Genomic DNA, 17,610 nt, shown 5'->3' with positions numbered 1-17,610 from the left:
AAAACTTGAGCTTTGTTTATGTCATTTAGGATTCAAGATCGTCCTCGAGCAAGGTTTTTAAGCTTAAGCTTTGTCAGAAAAAAGCAGCATTGTGCAGTTATACAGTGTGGCAATTGTCGTCAAAGGCCTATAGGCATCTGAAGTCTAATGTCTCATATTAATTTTAAACCAAAGCACATGACCTACATCTGGTTTTGATGTTTTCCATTCAAATAAAAGTAAAACAATGTATTAAATCTTCCACCATCAGCCTGATGACAATCAGTTCAATTAAAACTTGGAGTGAACCTTTCTGACAGTCAACTACAGTATTTAGCTCAAATCTTGGAATATATATTTTTGTATGTGGTTTTGATGGCAGAGTTTCTGTTACAACAACTACATCTTACCTCAGCATAGATTTAATCTAATCAAAAATGTACTTTGAAAGTCAAAGGCATTTACATAAAGATACCCACATGATTAAAATTGATCCCATGTATTGATAGGTGGCTGCATGGGCTCTTGAAAAAGAAAATTAGGTATAGGACCTGTATAATGCATACAGTATGGTGCCAAATATAGCCCACTGACAACATGACTGGGGTCATTTTGATTAATGGCAGACACTTTGAGAACTCAAACTCCTGTCAGTGCTTAACAATTCTCCAACTTTCTATTACACCAAAAATCCAACCACTTGAATTTCAAGTCAAAATGATTTACTTAATTGATTCAACACCCATCTCTCAAAGACATAGTGAGAAAAAAAAATACAGTTAGAATCCAATATTTATTGGAAATACAATTTTAAGTCTTAATCTTTGTGAGATAAGTGTCTGAAAGGTTTGTTCACCGAAACAATGTAATAAACTGACTGTAAGTGTTCATAGTGTGCTGGAGACAAGCACCCTCAGTGGATTGGAGGTAAATCATGGAACTCTTGGTAACCTGGAGGTTTGTATCCGGCAAACTTTGTAGATTTAGATTTGCTGGATTTGAATCACTACATTTTGTGAGATGTCTAGAAATTTACAAGCAATGGAAACAAAGTTGCCAAGAACAGCATTTCAATGAATCCTGTAATAGTGCAGTGTATTGTGTACAGTGTATGTGTGAGTGTTGGAGGGATGGGGAGGTGGGTGCACGCTACCATGCTGTTACTGAACTGTGTAACCAAAGTATCTAAACACTTTGATGTATCTAAAATTATGTGTACAAGATGTGTCCATCATGGAGATGAAATGTAAAGCTGGCACATACCTACATGCACCTTTTGAACTTTAGAAAATGTATAAATCTGTGGAATTACACAGTAAGACTTAAGGTCTGCAGTGGATAATCCTTTCATTGCTGTATGTATTCTTAAGGGTAAGAGCAGACAGGGTCACAGCTCCTCGAGATATATCACAGAATCAAATCCGGATTACGTCTAAATCCAACAAACAAACAATATACAACAGCCAGACTAGAAACACAGGCCCACAGTAATGTTTAAATATGAAGAGATGAAATGTGATTAAACAAGGTCAGATTAGGTTTCAGAAAAGCTTAAGAGAGGTCATGTTTTTTCGTTTATTGAAGTGTGTATCTCCAATCTGACTCACAATCAACATAGTTAAATCATCGCTTTACTAGCTGATATGGGCTGATTATGTTCATGTCCCTCTCTCCTGCAGTGGTCTTCTCAGTGGCCCAAACACCACCTTCAAGGTGGACATGATCTTTGGGAGCAGGGCAGAGTCTGGCCTCCCACCCCGACCCCATATGAGTGACTCTTGGTGCCATGGGAACAAGTAGGTCCAACAGGTGAGGGATTTAATCTGGAAGCAGCTTTCTGTATAGGACTGCATTTAAATTGCAATTGTGCAATTGATTCTTTATTTTATTACATGGTCCTGGTGAGACTTGTAAAGGCCAGAATCTGCCCCCAAATTTCAGTATTCATGTGTTATTATTCCTTTGCAACACAAATCATTTTGCATCACTGAACTTAACATAACATTTATGAAATTAACTGGGAAACACAATAGTTTAAACAATGGTCCTGGTTGTAATTTGAACTATTAATCCATGTAATTTGTACAGAAGGTATAAATGTGTAACTATAATGAATAAATGCATCATTTTGTCTTGTGGTCTGGTCCAGAAATCTTGACATGGCCAGGGAGAATGGGCTTGTTAATTTAGTCAGGGTGAGTCAGGCCCAGCTCAGGGATATTTACAGCAAGCAGATCCTTAGAAAGGCCAAGGCCATCCTACACTGTCCTGACCAGTCGCACGCACAGTTCTTTTCTTCAGGCAGCAGCAACAGGTCACCTGTTATGAAAACAAGAGGACTGAAGGTTTCCTTGTTGTATTAATGGCCACCGTTGTTCTGTTAATAGCCTGGCCCACTGACATAGTATTTGCACTTTATAACGCCTCACTTCAGGCATAATATTGTTATGATTTGAATGTCTCATAGTTGTTTATCTTTTTATCTTACAGTTTTGTGTGTTTGTCCTACCTGCCATATAGTCTTATATATTAGTGTGGTATTAGTTAGTCTGGTGGAACATGAAATGTCCCTTTTTGGCACAATAAAGATGAACTTGATGGGTGAAATGTTCTGTGACAGAAGAAAAATAAAATAATTATTTGTCATTGGATTAAAGGGAGAAATTAATATCTCCACACAACTGATCTTTCAGTTATCAGTGGCTTAATGAAGAATTAAAAGAATGTTAACATTCATTTACATAGAATATGTAACATATATGTTTGTCCAACTCAAAATGGGTTGTCTGACTGACACTGACTCAGATATAATCCTATAATCTGTGATGACAGCTATCATCCTTCTCACATAGCTAAACTGAACTCACCTTCCCAGCTGGTAATCCATGTAAAGGAGAGAGACAGGTTCACTCAGGTGAACAGGAGTTTGGTCAGTTTTAATATATTTATAGTGACTTAAGAGTTAAGAATATATATTGTTAACCACTGTATTCACCAACAAGTGTTCCATCAAACTGTGTGGCCAGTTGTGAGGATCTTCATAACTCCCTGTCTTTGAGAATAGTGTCTTTAAGTGCCTCAAATGGTACACCAGAAGGTACACAAGGAGCAAGAGAATTACTGACTCTATAAACTGTCTTCCTGCTCTTTATTCTTCTTTCCCATATTGTACACACTGCAGTTTGAGTGATACAGGAACTTAAAGTCCCCCTCTACTCAAAAAGGGTTTTTTCCTCTTGTTCCTTGTTTGAGCTTCACTGTGCAGAATGATGTATATGCAGAGTTTGCTCTCACATCCATCTGCCAAAGAAAGAAAGTTTCTCTGTGCTCACCTTAAATCTGAGTTTAAGGCGTCTACCTACAGGCATGATTTGTGACACACAACTAGTTTGGAGCCAATCATGGTCTACAGTGAACAGTGAAGTTGAAGGTCTGGGGTAGATTTTCTTCCTGGAAATGTTTTACAGAACCGTTTTCATGATTTCAAGACAAATATGCAGATAAACGTTCTTGTTGGTTTTATGGCCAGTATGTATGTGTTTTGTTGTGGTCAGAACTGAACCTACATCTTATCTGCAGTGGCTGCAGATGTCTAATAAAAAGCAGATATTGGCTGGATTATCAGCTTTAACCCAGTGTACACTTGATATTACCACATTCATCTCTAAAGTGTTGTTAAATCTCATGGTGTTAACTAAATGTATTTGTATCAATTTAATGTCACTGAATTGTTCACCAAATATTTGAATCCTAATCTTCCCTTCTCTGTTGGCCTGACAGGTACAGCATTGTGTCAGACATTTTACCAGAGGAGGAACGCCAGAAGATCTCTAGCTTAGGACTCCATAACGGCCACAGTGCCCCCAAAATCGGATTGCACTCAGCCTGCCAGACAGAAACAGAGGATAGTAGGAGGAGGTCGGGAGCCTCCGCTGCCGTGCCCAGCACAAAGGGACGAGGAGGGATGAACAACTACAACGGGAAGATTCTGACTAGGGGCTCCAACCAAGTACGGAGCCGGTTTGTAAAGAAAAATGGACAATGTAATGTTGTATTCACCAACATGGAAGAAAAGAGGCAGCGGTACCTAGCTGACATCTTCACCACCTGTGTGGACATCCGCTGGAGATACCTGCTGCTTATATTCTGCACCAGCTTCATGGTCTCCTGGCTTTTCTTTGGCATCATCTTTTACAGTGTCTCCCTGGTACATGGAGACTTTGAGGAGCAACCTATGGTGAAGAATGATGGGCTGGCGGTGGCAGGGTTTCATGGACCCACCTCTGGACACGCAGATGGAGGGCAGCCAAAAAGGATGCCCTGCATACTTCATGTCCAGGGCTTTCTTGGGGCACTCCTGTTCTCCATGGAGACCCAGACCACCATTGGTTACGGTTGGCGCTGCGTTACAGAGGAGTGCCCTGTCGCTGTGATAACAGTGGTTATCCAGTCAATTGTGGGCTGCATCATTGACTCTTTCATGATCGGTACCATCATGGCCAAGATGGCGAGGCCAAAGAAGAGGAACCAGACCCTGATGTTCTCCAAAAATGCTGTCATTGCCATGCGCGATGGCAAGCTGTGCCTCATGTGGAGGGTGGGTAACCTGCGGAGGAGCCACATTGTGGAGGCTCATGTCCGCGCCCAGCTCATACGGTCATATGTCACAGCTGAGGGTGAGTTTATCCCTATGGAGCAGATGGACCTCAATGTGGGCTATGATGAGGGCACAGACAGGCTGTTTCTAGTGTCGCCACTGGTTATAATCCATGAGATAGATAAAGATAGCCCCTTGTATACTTTAAGCCGGGCTGATCTGGAGACTGATGACTTTGAGATTGCAGTGATCTTGGAGGGGATGGTGGAGGCCACGGCCATGACCACACAGTTCCGTAGCTCTTACCTTGCCAGAGAGATCTTCTGGGGTCACAGGTTTGAACCAGTGATTTATGAAGACCACAACTGCTACAAGGTAGACTATGCTCGCTTCCACAAGACTTATGAGGTGCCGTCGACACCCCACCTCAGCGCCAAAGAGCTCGATGAGGCTGCAAGCCGGGCCTCTTCTCCTGCCACCCCCGCCTCTGCCTGTAGATCCACAAAAGACTTGATCCCCCGATCACTGGGCGCCTTCTGCTATGAGAATGAGGTAGCGTTGAGCTGCGGGGAGGAAGAGGAGGACATCTTCGACTCTAATCAGATTGTAGGGAAGGAGAGGGCAGAGGAGAGGAGGACCTCAGTTTCTGTAGACTTTCAAAATATGTTCCAGGACAATGCGACCATGACATCTGGAAGTAACAATGTCATGTGTGTTCTGGACATGGACAATAACCAGATGGAGTTTGACATCTTACAGACTGCCATTCCTCTTGATCCAGTGACCTACAAGAGCGAGCAAGAGATCTAAAGAGCTGAGGGATGGTGCAGTTTCACGTTTCACAGATTTCTTGGTGATGTGTTCATTTTGGGATTCAATGTACAGAAATTCAAACCCCTTTTGCCTTGCCAGTGTTTTGTGTTTTACATTTATATTTGTTTTTTTCTTCTCATGGAGATTAAAAATTAAGAAAGAGAAGAAATTGTTTTCCTAAACAATTTTTGTCAGATTCAACTGCATTCCTTGAAGAGCCATAACAACCAACCAGACAGATTCTGCAGGACAAAGGATGTCTAAAAAAAGCGCTGACAGGCTTTTCACTCCCTTTCTTTTTTATTTCATAAACAAAGGAAAGCACAACAGCAGAAAAAGCCTAGAAACTTGAGTCATGTTTTAGACTGTATGTACATTTTAGTTTAAAATGAATTTTACTTAAGATTTTTTTCCGTGACTGTAAACAAGACATTTTATGAAAGCAATAGCAGTTTTGATGTAATTCTCTTCCTTTTTGAAGAGCACTGAGCTCAATCGATTTTCAAGATGCACTGTTTAATCAAAGTGTGGACAATTTATGCTTGATAATCTCCATGTTGTTCATGGGATTTAATTGCTCATCACGTCTGCAGTAGTTCTATTTGCACTTTCGCTGCTTTGTTGAATCTTTTCCTGAAAAACATAAAAACCCTCCTTTTATCCAGGTGTTTTAGTATGTATCAGTGAGAGATTACTGATTTTGCTGTGCAGTATACCAACAAGACCATTCCAAGTGCAATCACTGAGTGTAGCAGAAAGAGTATTTTTCTGAATGTGATATTAAGATTCCTTAAGAAAATTACTTTTGACAAATGTCTTGATTTACTGCAATTTAGTGTTTAGGAAAACGCCACTGCATTTTAAATCTCTTGTTAAAAACATATTTTTACATAAATATATTGAAAACAGAACAGAATAGCACTAATGCTGACTTTCACTGAAAGTCTAACTAATATTAGTCTTTTAATGTTATCAATAGAAAGCAGAGTGATTAGACTTTTTTTTGACTTTATGGGTCACTTTATTCTTGGTTTGTTTCTTGTGGAGGTTGCAGCCAGTGATAACAGAAACAATACTAAGAGGTGACTTTAATTAATGTTTGTGCTGTTGTTCTTCGCCAAAGGTCTGGAGTTGGAAAATGAAACACAGAGCACCTCTGACTTATTATTTGGAAACTGAGATGCATGCAGCCTAAGTGTACTCACTGTTTTGATAGTAGAAAGATGTGAAGCCACTGTTAAAGCATAACAGGAAACAAAGGGATGAAGGTTGAGGAGTGGAAATGTGCAATAAGTCACAGGATTGGGACTAAGACGATAACGTCTAGTGTAACTGTATGTCATGTGAGTTGTTTATGATGGTTATATAATAGATTAAATTAAACAGAATAGTTGCCCGTCTTTATGTGGGGGCAGCAAAACAGCTGGTTCAGCATGCTGGAACAAGCAGATGGTACAAAGTAATAGTAAGTATTATTCAAAGAGAAAATACATTACTTGATTTTGAAATACATGTAAAGTACCATACATTTTAATGATGGGATTGTCAAAGGACTGAATGTATTTTTTCCCTATAAACCCTTTGGTCATACAGTACAGGCTGTCAGAACAGTGTTCCCGCTGTTTCTGATGATACTCCAACTCTCATTCTTGAATATTTATTTTATTGTTCTTTTTCGTGAATTTGTTTTTGCTGATTATATTGCTTGAGCGGTGTGTTTTTTGTGTCAACGTGGCTCTGTGAACAAAGACTTATTGTAGAGACTATGTGTGCATCTGAACAATGAGCAGATTTTAAAATTGAAATTGTATAAATAATTATTGCAAAACCTGCTAAATATCCAGGAACATGTTAAGCGCAGGTAAACAGTTTTATTGACAAATATACACTGCCAGCCAAATGAAAACTAATATCTTAGCATTTATGGTTTTATTCTCAAGTATATATGTATTATAGATAACTGTGACTTATAAATAACCAAGATTTTGATTACTCTAATTAGGCTCCCGTGACAGACAAATGTAACTGTACTGTATGAATATATTTGATTTAATGAATTAGAGTTCCACTCAGTTTCTAGGTGCTAAACTGTCCGGAGATACTTTATGTTTCTCTGTATTTTCTGTTCACTTCTCAGTGTCTGCAGTGCTTCAAACACTTAAATGACTCTAAAATGATATTAAAATATTATATTAAACTATACTGAGTTAAATATTCCTCACTGAATAACAACATTTAAAGTAAAAAAAAAAAAAACGACAAAAGAAAATCCATAGGTTATATTCATTTATAGTTAAACAAAAAAATGCAACCTATCTCCTTCATCAGGACTGGTTCAGTGTTTGCTTTGGGTATAGTTTGATCAGATATGTTTGATGGTGGTGGCAATATAAGCAGACGATCTCTGAACTGGGATCCGATTCTGATTAAAATGCTCTATTGTGATTAGTGCACAGACAGAGGTGACATAACCTTTTTACAACTGAACCCTGTTAACTTCAAACCAAAAGCAACAAATATACAGTCTAGTATTTTTCTGCTTCAGGAGACTAACTTGATTGATTCCAATAAAAGGAAAAAAAAACAGTCTAATAATAAGAAGAAGATATTTTATTATATAATCTTATTTAAATTTATACTTAATTTACTATTAAATTGCTTAAGATTAATCAACAAGTCTGAAAATATACAATGTTTAAAAAGTTTTGACTGGCAGTGTATGAAAGTTTTATATTGGTTTTGAAATGTATCACTAGTTAATGTGCACAGAAAAGGAGCCAACTTGAGTACAGAAAACTACCCATGTAAATGCCATTTTGTGATTAAGACAAAGTATTTTGTTTCCTTCGCAGCTGAGTCTTCCTGCTTTGTATAAACATGATGATTTTCCAACCCCTGCTAGGAGATAAACATGCACTATTAAACTACTGTCCTAATTCAAATAAGCTGAAAAGAAATCTTAAGTACAAAGCACTTTATTCTTCCTTGTATACCTTTTGATGTTGCAAATAAATATTTATATAATTTTCTTTTGTTTGTCATTTTCAAAACTTCAGGAAAACTGTCTCTAATGTAGCTGTGTGCAAATGTTGAAGCTCCTGCAGTTTGCTGTGCCCATCTAGAGCCACTAGATGCCTCTGCAGACATTTCTATCATAGACGGGCTGAGCTGAAAACACTGAGCCACGTGTTCCCTCTAGTGTTGTGCTGCAGGAGCTCTAGAGATTCAAACCTGGATCATGAACTTTGGATTACAATGCTGAATCTAAATTCATGAATGTTTGGAGATTAAGAAAATAATATTTGTCTTTATTTTTTAAAGATAATAATAATTTGTTGAAAAAAAGTACAGTGAGTTTTGGCCTCCACTAGTTATGTGTGTTTGAAGGACATGAAAAAAACTTTGTGATTATTTGGAAAAGTTGGCAGAGTTAGGAGGAAGGACAGACTTTTTTACACTACAGGGCATTGAAGCGGGTGTGGCATCGCACATGAGACAACATGATGGTGCCAGAGAGCTCAAGACATCATCACAAGTCCTGTAAACTTGTAGATGAGCAGCCCTAATAAATTCTCAGTAAATAATGCGGATGGCTGATGTTGCTCTGATCTGATATACAGTATATTCTTAAAAGGGGCTTGAACTTTATTTCAGGTGAAGTCATGAAAAAGTGAATCTCTTGATATCAAACTGCTGATGGGGCACAGAGGATACTGAAGAAGAAAGTGTTCTGAATATATACCGAGGAGGGGAAGCACGTTATGTTTGGTTGGTTGCAATCTCAATTAGAAATACAGGTAAACCTGCTTCATAATCCACATGTCATACCCTTTGGATGTATAGCAGTATTTGTCCTGGAGCATCAAATATTTTTGACAAAAAAAGGAATTTTTGAAGTAACGTTAATCACAAGCAGGGGACATACAATACAGAACTAATGGATATAATGGATACACTCACCGAGCACTTTATTAGGAACACCTGTGCAATCTAATGCAATCCAATACAACAACTCTGCAATAAATTCTACTTTTATGAGGCTTAAACATTTTCAGTTTTTGTTGACAGAAAGATGATAATTCTACTTTATATTTATCATTGAGGTCATAATGGATGGTGGTGGTGATGTGCATAAAGTGTTCCTAATATTTTGCCCCCCTTATGTATGTTGATGGGGTGTACAAAATATTAGGAACACTTTTTAATATAATGCACTCCAGTACACCACCACCTTCTACGACCTCAATAATAAACATGAAGTAGAATTGATGGCAGAGCTGTTATTTTGCATTGCATTAGATAGCACAGGTGTTCCAAATAAAGTGCTCAATGACTGTATCACATGTTTACATTTAATGACCAGTAAGAAAGCGCTACAAGTGCCACATATCGTAATGTCAGTGTGACTGACAAATGTTCAAAGGGCTCTAATGTGTTCAATGATTCACAGTGTTCTGGTTTGTCACTGTGATGGATCATCAGTCAGAGGAACGTTGGCAGATACTGTGATGGATGGAATTTAGATGTTCAGAAAAAAAAGTCAAACTAGTCTGATGATAACCTTTACTGTACATATTAACTAAGCCTTCAGTGAAACAGTGAAAACACAAGACCTCTTTGAAGAACTTAGAATACTCCATTTTTCAGTCTTTTCCCCTGCTGCAGAGGCTCTGATCTCAAATTAAGGTTTTAATGAGCTGTTCATTAAAAAAACCTACCTGGTGCCAATGAGCCAATCAGCTAGTCATTTATACTTTATTTAGGATAACAGGTCTACACTACTAAAGCTTCTGACAAAGACATATCAAAACACATTAAGCTTGTTTTTTGTAAAATAGTATGTTCATATATAAATTGTTGTATTTGATTATGGCAAGTTTCTGCTTTTCCCTTTCTATGATATTTACAATATTCAAGACATTTTTTTAAGCACCTCAATAGAAGTCACTGGGTGTCACATTATGTTTCTGTTCATTAAAATTTAAAACTTAATTGACAAGGCACTTTTTGCTGATATCCTGCCACACAATCAGTTTAATAAATGCAGAAATCATACAGCTGGCCGAGCTCCGACTGACAGGGTTACTTGTTTCAGCATACATCTTTAATAAGTGGTAGCTCTGTAGTGTTGGTGCAGAGCAAGTGAAAGTCAAGCTCATCTGCAGAGAAGTTGACTACCTTCACACTGCAGCATAAGTTAATTCAGTTTTTTCCTTCTCATAGACATGAGATAGATTACTTTAGTGGATCACTGCACAAAATTACAACATTAATTTGTAATTGGATTTCTGACTTCCAAAATACATCCAAACTGTCCAGATCTGATGACTTCATGATAAATTACATATTAAAGCTGGAGTGCGGGACTTTTACATATAAATAAACATCTGTTACATTCAAGCCCATACCAAACGAGTTCACACAATGCTGAATGCCTATCACCGCCAGGTGAATCTCTCTGTATTTCACAGTATACTGGTGTTTTTAATCTGGTGTCTGTGGCGACATTCCCACGCTGGCACACCGGTAGTGATGTTACATCAACCAGCAATGAGCTGGAGTGCACCCATAGAGCATGTGTACCAGAGAATTCTGCCGGCTGAGCTGGCTGAATTCCCGTTAGCCCTCTGCTAACTTGAAGGATAAAATTATTTAATCTTGCAGCTCTTCTAGATTGTCCAGATGTTATTGAACCGAATGGATAAAATTCTGATTGTGAAACCAATCATTTCGTGAGGATTGCTCACTCAAAAACTTGCTTACTCAAAACAGTATATCAGGGCTACAGCCGCAGCGGTAGCAACAGGAACCAGCTCATGCATGCACTCATAGAACTGGAGTTACAGCCAGGTAACTAGCATGCTATTTACTCTCACGGCCAGACAGGGAAGACAGAAGTTTCACACCGCAAGTCTGCTAAGTAAATTTAGCAAACCATAGACCATAGTCTATGTAGCAAACCAGTAATGCCAATCATAAGAAAATTGTCCTGAATAGCTCGAACACGCACAGCAGATGCCAAGTCGTCCAATAAGCAGCACTAAAAGATTTGAATAATATCAGAATTTCATCAAGTCACCCGTTGATCTGTTAATGAAGAGGTCGGAGTTTGCAAACTAATTGGATTATGACAGCCAAATGGTCAACATACCAACCAACAAACAACATACCACATACTTCCCAGATGGTGATACATTCTGAGTAAGATTGTCTTATCAGAATATCTAAAAATTAGTTTTGCAGATAAATTGAAATAGCAGAAACATGACATATATAGTAGTAGTAGTACTATAGTATAGTATATGGATGTGGTTTGGCTTGACTCAAAATATATATTAAAAAAACAAAAAGACTTTTGATTTCAAGTCACAATCAGATGTGAAATATAAGTTTCTTCTTGTTGTGCTACCATCTGTCTGATTGGTGTAAATGTTCCCTGATAGGTGGCTCTAGTTGCTCGTGTCTCATGGGTATTTGGCCACTCTGTGCAGTAATAATATTGCAAATCCTGGAAATAAAGAGTCCTTAAAGTAAACTGGTTTTACTACTGAGGAATTTGACCGGGGTTCAATGAGGCTAAACCTCAGCGCAAACAGACCCAGCCTCATCACCTGTGTTGATACACCATCAGCTTCTTTGAAATGTGCAATGAAAAGCATGCAGCAACGAACAGAGGTGCTTGTCAGGATTGAATACAGCTCACTGCACGTCTTGATTTCTGACATGGTGAAGATATCAGTTGCAGGACTACATTTTGACAGAAAGCACTCACAGCAGTTTTTGCAGTAGGGTACACCCTTTACATCAGTATGTAAAGTATCTCTATTTTTCAGTCATGTTTCTGTCCTATAATTAAATCATTGTCCTTCCTCTCCTTTTTCTGCCCAGTTTTTAATCAAGTTAAAATCACCCTGTGTCGGGCTAACAAGAAACTTCCCCTTTCAGCCCTCATAGTTGTCCTGTCTTGATCTTCCTTTAATTATATATCCTCCATCTCTCTGTCTGTCAGTCTGATGCTGGTCCCATGCACAAGCACCCCTTACAGCCCACAACTTGGACCTCTGAACCTCAAGAGAACTGGAAAGGCATTTCTGTCGGTGGGTGAAAAAGATGAAAGGAGGGAAATGAGGAGGAAGGGGCAAGCTGCTCAGTAACCGCAGGCCTTGAGGCTATCAGCTTTTCATTAGCCAGTCAGTGAGTGAGTGAATGAGTGTGATCGGTGGAATGGTAAAATAGGAGAAGCCATGCTGGGCCACATCAGCTATTAGGGTGATTTGGGGGCTCCCACTGACTCCTATTGTGCATTGTCTCCGAAGTGAGCAACAGAGGCTCAACAGTGAGCCTTTGTGTGGGACATTTAACTGCCTGTTAGCATGCTAATTATGGGATGTGTGTGTGTCTGTGTGTGCCAGTGTGCGTCCATCATCTTCCCGTCCTTTCCATCCCTCCATCTCTCTCCTGGGATTTACACTCCTCCAATTCCTCTTCCTCTGTCACTTCTTTTTCGAATGCACCACTGATCTCTGTGTTACTGCTGTGACCCCTTCTCAAGCTCCTTCCTGTTGTTCCCATTTTGTCTTTATTCCTAAATCTGTGTGCCCCCAGTGTTTGTCTAGTCTATCTCTCTTTTTTTTTTATTAATCAGCTGCTTCTGATTCTGCTATGCTTGGATCAGTTTCGCTTTCACGCCGACGTTTAAACATTAAGCCTCTCTCACACTCGGTGTAGGACATTATCCACACATTAAGCTCTGGAAAACATAATTTCAGACATGCCCCTCTTTCATCAGTGACAACTCTTCCCGCAAACTCTTCAGCCATCTTCTGTGCTTCTTCTTCACCTGTCTCCCTGTAGCTGCATTAGGGGTGTACAATTACAGATTCCCAAAATATTTTTGGAGCTATCCAAGAAGGGAGAAGAATAAGGCTGGCAACCTGCTGTTGAATATCTGAACATGAAAACCTGTAAAACAGGTTAATATCCAGTCCCAAAGAAATAAAGTAAGGTGTAACTGTATTGGATGGCGTTATATTTACAGATGTTTATGTTACTGTATCCACTTCCTGTAAGCTTGAATAGTAGATAGGTCACTATGTGAAACTCACATTGTGCATCTATATTTCTTTATTAAGACAGAAATTCATAGACAAATTCATGCCAGACGAAATCTTGAATTTGCCTTACCGAGCCTTTAACAAGTCGCACTCTCATGATCTTCAAAGTCTCTTATATTGTGTTGTGTAGGCCTCCTTCACTCCTTAGAAAAAAATAATGGGAGGCAAAATCATTCCATTAACTAAAATACAAACCCCGTCATCTCAATTCAACTGAATCTTTTCACTGAATTGTGCTTCAGGATATCCAATGAAAGCTTTTTATTTGTGAGTTGTGCTTAGTAGAGTCTTGCATCTTACTAAGATGAACAACAAATACATTTATTCTGTTCTGTACTGGCAGACGAGTCAGTTAAAAGTGTAAGAAGCTGTTTTCATCTTATATCTCACTCTCTTCTACAGTGAGCGTTAATGTTGATGCATACCCATATCCCATTAAGATGAATGATAAGTAATATCTATGGCATCCATGTAGTTAGGTGTGTTGACCAAATGCAGCAGGCTGTAATGTAAAAGACAAACATCTCTCACTGACCATGACAAGGGCCTCTTTGTTTGATGGATCTAATTATTTGAACCCTTACAATGATTATTATTTCTGATCTGGATACTCTAGACGGAATCTGAGTAATGGGGTCATAGATGGTCTAATAAAAAGTATCCATCAATCAAGCTGACATAACTGACAACTAATGTAGCAGAGTACTCTGCACTGTTTGTTCATCAGGACACATTCAAGCTCTGCTGCAGTATTTTCCAAACAACAACGTGGTATAAATCAGTAGCTTTATTGGAAGTTATCCACTGACCTTTGTTTTGACTGACTGCTGGAGGAGGAGGATTCAGAGGGTGGACGCAATAACAGAAACACCTCAAGAAATTCAATAATAACTGAAAGTACAGCTTTAAAATTTGCCGACACAGTGACTACAAAAACATTATGTGCTTCACGGTAGTAAGACTCATTGCAGGGTCTGTGCATTGGAATCATATTTGCTTTTGCAGCCTTTGTTCACCCCTTGTACTATTACTAATGCTTTGTTTCAAAATGCAAACAAATCTGAGTCTGTATGGACATGGGTACTGTGTATGTATATGTGTGTGTATATGTATACACTCACTTGAGAGGTGAGATACAATATGAGATTGCATATTGTACATGCAATCGCACTACCACTCTACTTTTGTGTGTGTACTAAAAGTACACATGCATGTGGACACCTATGTGTTTATCCAGGTACGTATGTCTGTGTGTGTGTGTGTGTGTGTGTTTGTGTGTGTGTGTGCAGCTGTGGGCCCTGTATTTGAACTCTAGCTCACATGGGCAGAGTGAGGGAGGGCCTCAGGGTGAGAAGGCGATGGGAGAGGGGACTGATGCCCGACAAATTCGCCATCTCCCTCTCCCCTTTCATCTCCGTCTCCAAGCACCAAACAACAAACTCTTTCATTCAGGCATCTTTGCGGCCAGCCGCCCCCAGACCCTCGAGGCCCCCACCCGTTCACGCTGCTTAATTCAATGTTCCGAGAAAAACTCATGATTGGAAAGTGACTTTTTTATCCTCTCCCTTTTCCATATCTCTTCCTAAGGAGCATCACCCTCCTTCCTGTTCTCCCTTACTCTGTTTTTCCCTTTTACATCAAAACAGCTTCTGTCCTGTAAACACAAAGGAAGTAAAGCCCAGGTCAATCCACTACACACTTACTTTACATAAGCATTCAGTGACTTATACCATTAAGATGTGGAACCATATTATTGGCATTGAACTTATGTTACAATACTTCATATATTGCACTGTTAATGCAATTTTTGTCTCCTTTGAAGGACCATAGAGCAGTACATTCAGGTCTATGAGATGGCCGGCTAATCTAAGACTATGCTTACATCGACACATGCAGTATGTAACAGAGGAAAAACTGCATTTTCCTTTGAGTGACACAGATATGAGTTAGAAAGCTTTTCATTTGCAGAAAAATAATTTCCTTCAGTGCAAAATTAACCTGAAAGTGAATTAATTTCTCTTAAAAAAAAACCTCCAAACAAACAAACAAACAAAAAAACCCAAAACAACTATGTCTACAGATTGATATGCATCTCTAGGATAGGCAGATATTCAAGCCCATGCAGTTGCAAGAAGGGGTGGAAAAACTTTTTATTTAGCTCCTTTACTTAAGTAAAAGTGGCAATACTACACTATACATACAGTATACAGTATCCATTACAACTACAAGTCCTGCATTCAAGATTTTACTTAAGTAAAAGTACATAAGTATTATCAGCAAAATGTAGTTAAAGTATCAAAAGTAAAACTACTCATCCCACAATATGGCCCCCATCAGAATGTTACATTATTGTCTAATATTATATTACTGGTTTATTAATACTGATGTGTAATATTGTGTAAGTAGCATTTGATTTCAATCTGTCAGGTAGTTTAAAGGAGTGCATCATATTTTATAAGATGATCTTGGATGTTAAATATTTATCTTTATATCTGTAGATATCTAGCATGAGGCCAAAATGCCCCTGTGAGTGGTATATTATATTTGATTTATATTGGGATATTGGATTATTATTACTCATGCATTGAATTATAACAATGCATCATATTTTATAATCGCATTATTTATTTTCTATGAAAAATCTTCTCTAAGTGACGTAACTTGTAACTGCAGTTATCAAATACATGTACTGAAATATGGTAAATGAGTAGAAATATAAAGAAGCATAAAATGGAAATACTCAAGTACAAAACTCAAATCCGTGTTTAAGTACAATACTTGAGTAAAACTACTTTCCACCACTAAATGCAAGTATCTGAGATACACATTATTTGTTCTCAGCCATCAGGATGTAAGTCTAAATTTAAAACTTAACGAGAATTTTATTTTGTGTCCAGGGGAAGAAACAGTCTGTGAGAGAATCATTAAAATTGAACATTTTTAGAGAAGCAGATCATCGCTGTGTGCTGATGATGTCCCAAACAGCAACCAGCCAGACATGCTGCAGAAACATCCTAACAAAGGACACCCTTGTTCCCAGCTAAATTCTTGAACATCATTTTCTGCATTTTCCTGCAAATGACTCAATCTCCACGTCCCTCGCCTTCTTATTCCACTCAATTATCATTTTTCAAGCATGTCCCTTCGTCCCACAGAGATGGGTTGTTTGGGATTTTCCAAATCTTACCATGAAATTTGCATATATGTGTAGAGATGTGTGTGGGGTTTAAATGCCAAAAAAAACACAACAAGCACACAGATAGAGATCAATAGACATAAAAGAATAATGTGAATGTGTGATTTTGCTCCAAGAGGGAGACAAGGGACAGTTGCGAGCAATACAAGGCACCATTGAGGATTCTCTTGCTCTTATTCTTCCTGCATTTCTTTTGCCTCATTTTGCAGCTGCAGCAGGGCTGAGCACCCCCACATCTGATGCAAAAGGCTGTGATGCTTTTCAGTTCGGTTACTGGCTGTTCAGTGCATCTGTGGCTAGTTGAGTGTCTATGTGCATAAAAAAAGTAGTCAACGCAAACCTGAATTAATGGTGCGAAAGGTCAAAGGTTGTGTGTAGCATGTTTTCAGAGTATTCATACCCAACTATTGTCATTTTATTGCATGATACAGTCGATAATAGTATTAAATAATTAAATTTTTTTTCAATAAACTTATTTTTAGCAAACACAAATCTATCAAGCCAACACCAGCTAATATATAGCAAATTTTCTATACCGTATGTGTAATCTTTTTGCTGTTCATTGTTGTTGTTTACACTATATCAGCTACAGTAGTAGTGCACTTGGTTGTGGTTGTACCATCTGAAAGTCATACGACATGATAGCACAATTTTGCTTGTTGCTTGAACTAGATGCATGCAACCTTTCACTTAATTGCAATCTAATGAAACTCAGTTACATATAGCGAAGTTGCAACAAAGTGTCTCAAGTTGTCAGCAGAAGTTTTAAAAACGACTGGCTGATGGATTCCCAGGTTATCATTTCTCCCAAACAAGCAACAGTCTACAAATCAGCTCTTCAACATTTATATTTATACAAACCTGCATCTCCAACAAAACACACTGAACTCCAAACACAGTCTGATGAACAA

The 17,610-nt window shown here is 38.5% G+C and overlaps 1 protein-coding gene across 2 annotated transcripts; it reads left to right on the top strand.

Annotated features, from left to right (window-relative positions):
• Window positions 1-1,714: 1,714 nt before the first annotated feature.
• On the top strand, window positions 1,715-5,403 carry LOC121884910 (ATP-sensitive inward rectifier potassium channel 12-like). 2 transcript variants are annotated; one of them, XM_042394013.1, is made up of 3 exons: window positions 1,715-1,788; window positions 3,760-4,216; window positions 4,286-5,403. In XM_042394013.1, the coding sequence occupies exons 1-3, from the start codon at window positions 1,766-1,768 to the stop codon at window positions 5,384-5,386; spliced, it is 1,581 nt and encodes a 526-aa protein (XP_042249947.1). In that variant the 5' UTR covers window positions 1,715-1,765; the 3' UTR covers window positions 5,387-5,403. The 2 variants fall into 2 exon arrangements, with proteins under 2 accessions (XP_042249947.1, XP_042249946.1); XM_042394012.1 differs by having other exon boundaries at window positions 3,760-5,403.
• Window positions 5,404-17,610: the final 12,207 nt, after the last annotated feature.

Source organism: Thunnus maccoyii, chromosome 18 (genome assembly GCF_910596095.1).
Source record: "Thunnus maccoyii chromosome 18, fThuMac1.1, whole genome shotgun sequence".
Taxonomy (NCBI): Eukaryota; Metazoa; Chordata; class Actinopteri; order Scombriformes; family Scombridae; genus Thunnus; species Thunnus maccoyii.
The sequence above is the reverse complement of the archived record's forward strand: the minus strand, read 5'-3'. Positions and strand labels throughout refer to the sequence as shown.

Bases quoted from the DNA above. Each gene is read 5' to 3' on its own strand.
- LOC121884910 (XM_042394012.1), top strand. From the start codon at position 1,766: ATGGGAACAAGTAGGTCCAACAG. The intron at 1,789-3,759 runs GTGAGGGATTTA...TTGGCCTGACAG, and splicing joins GGAACAAGTAGGTCCAACAG to GTACAGCATTGTGTCAGACA.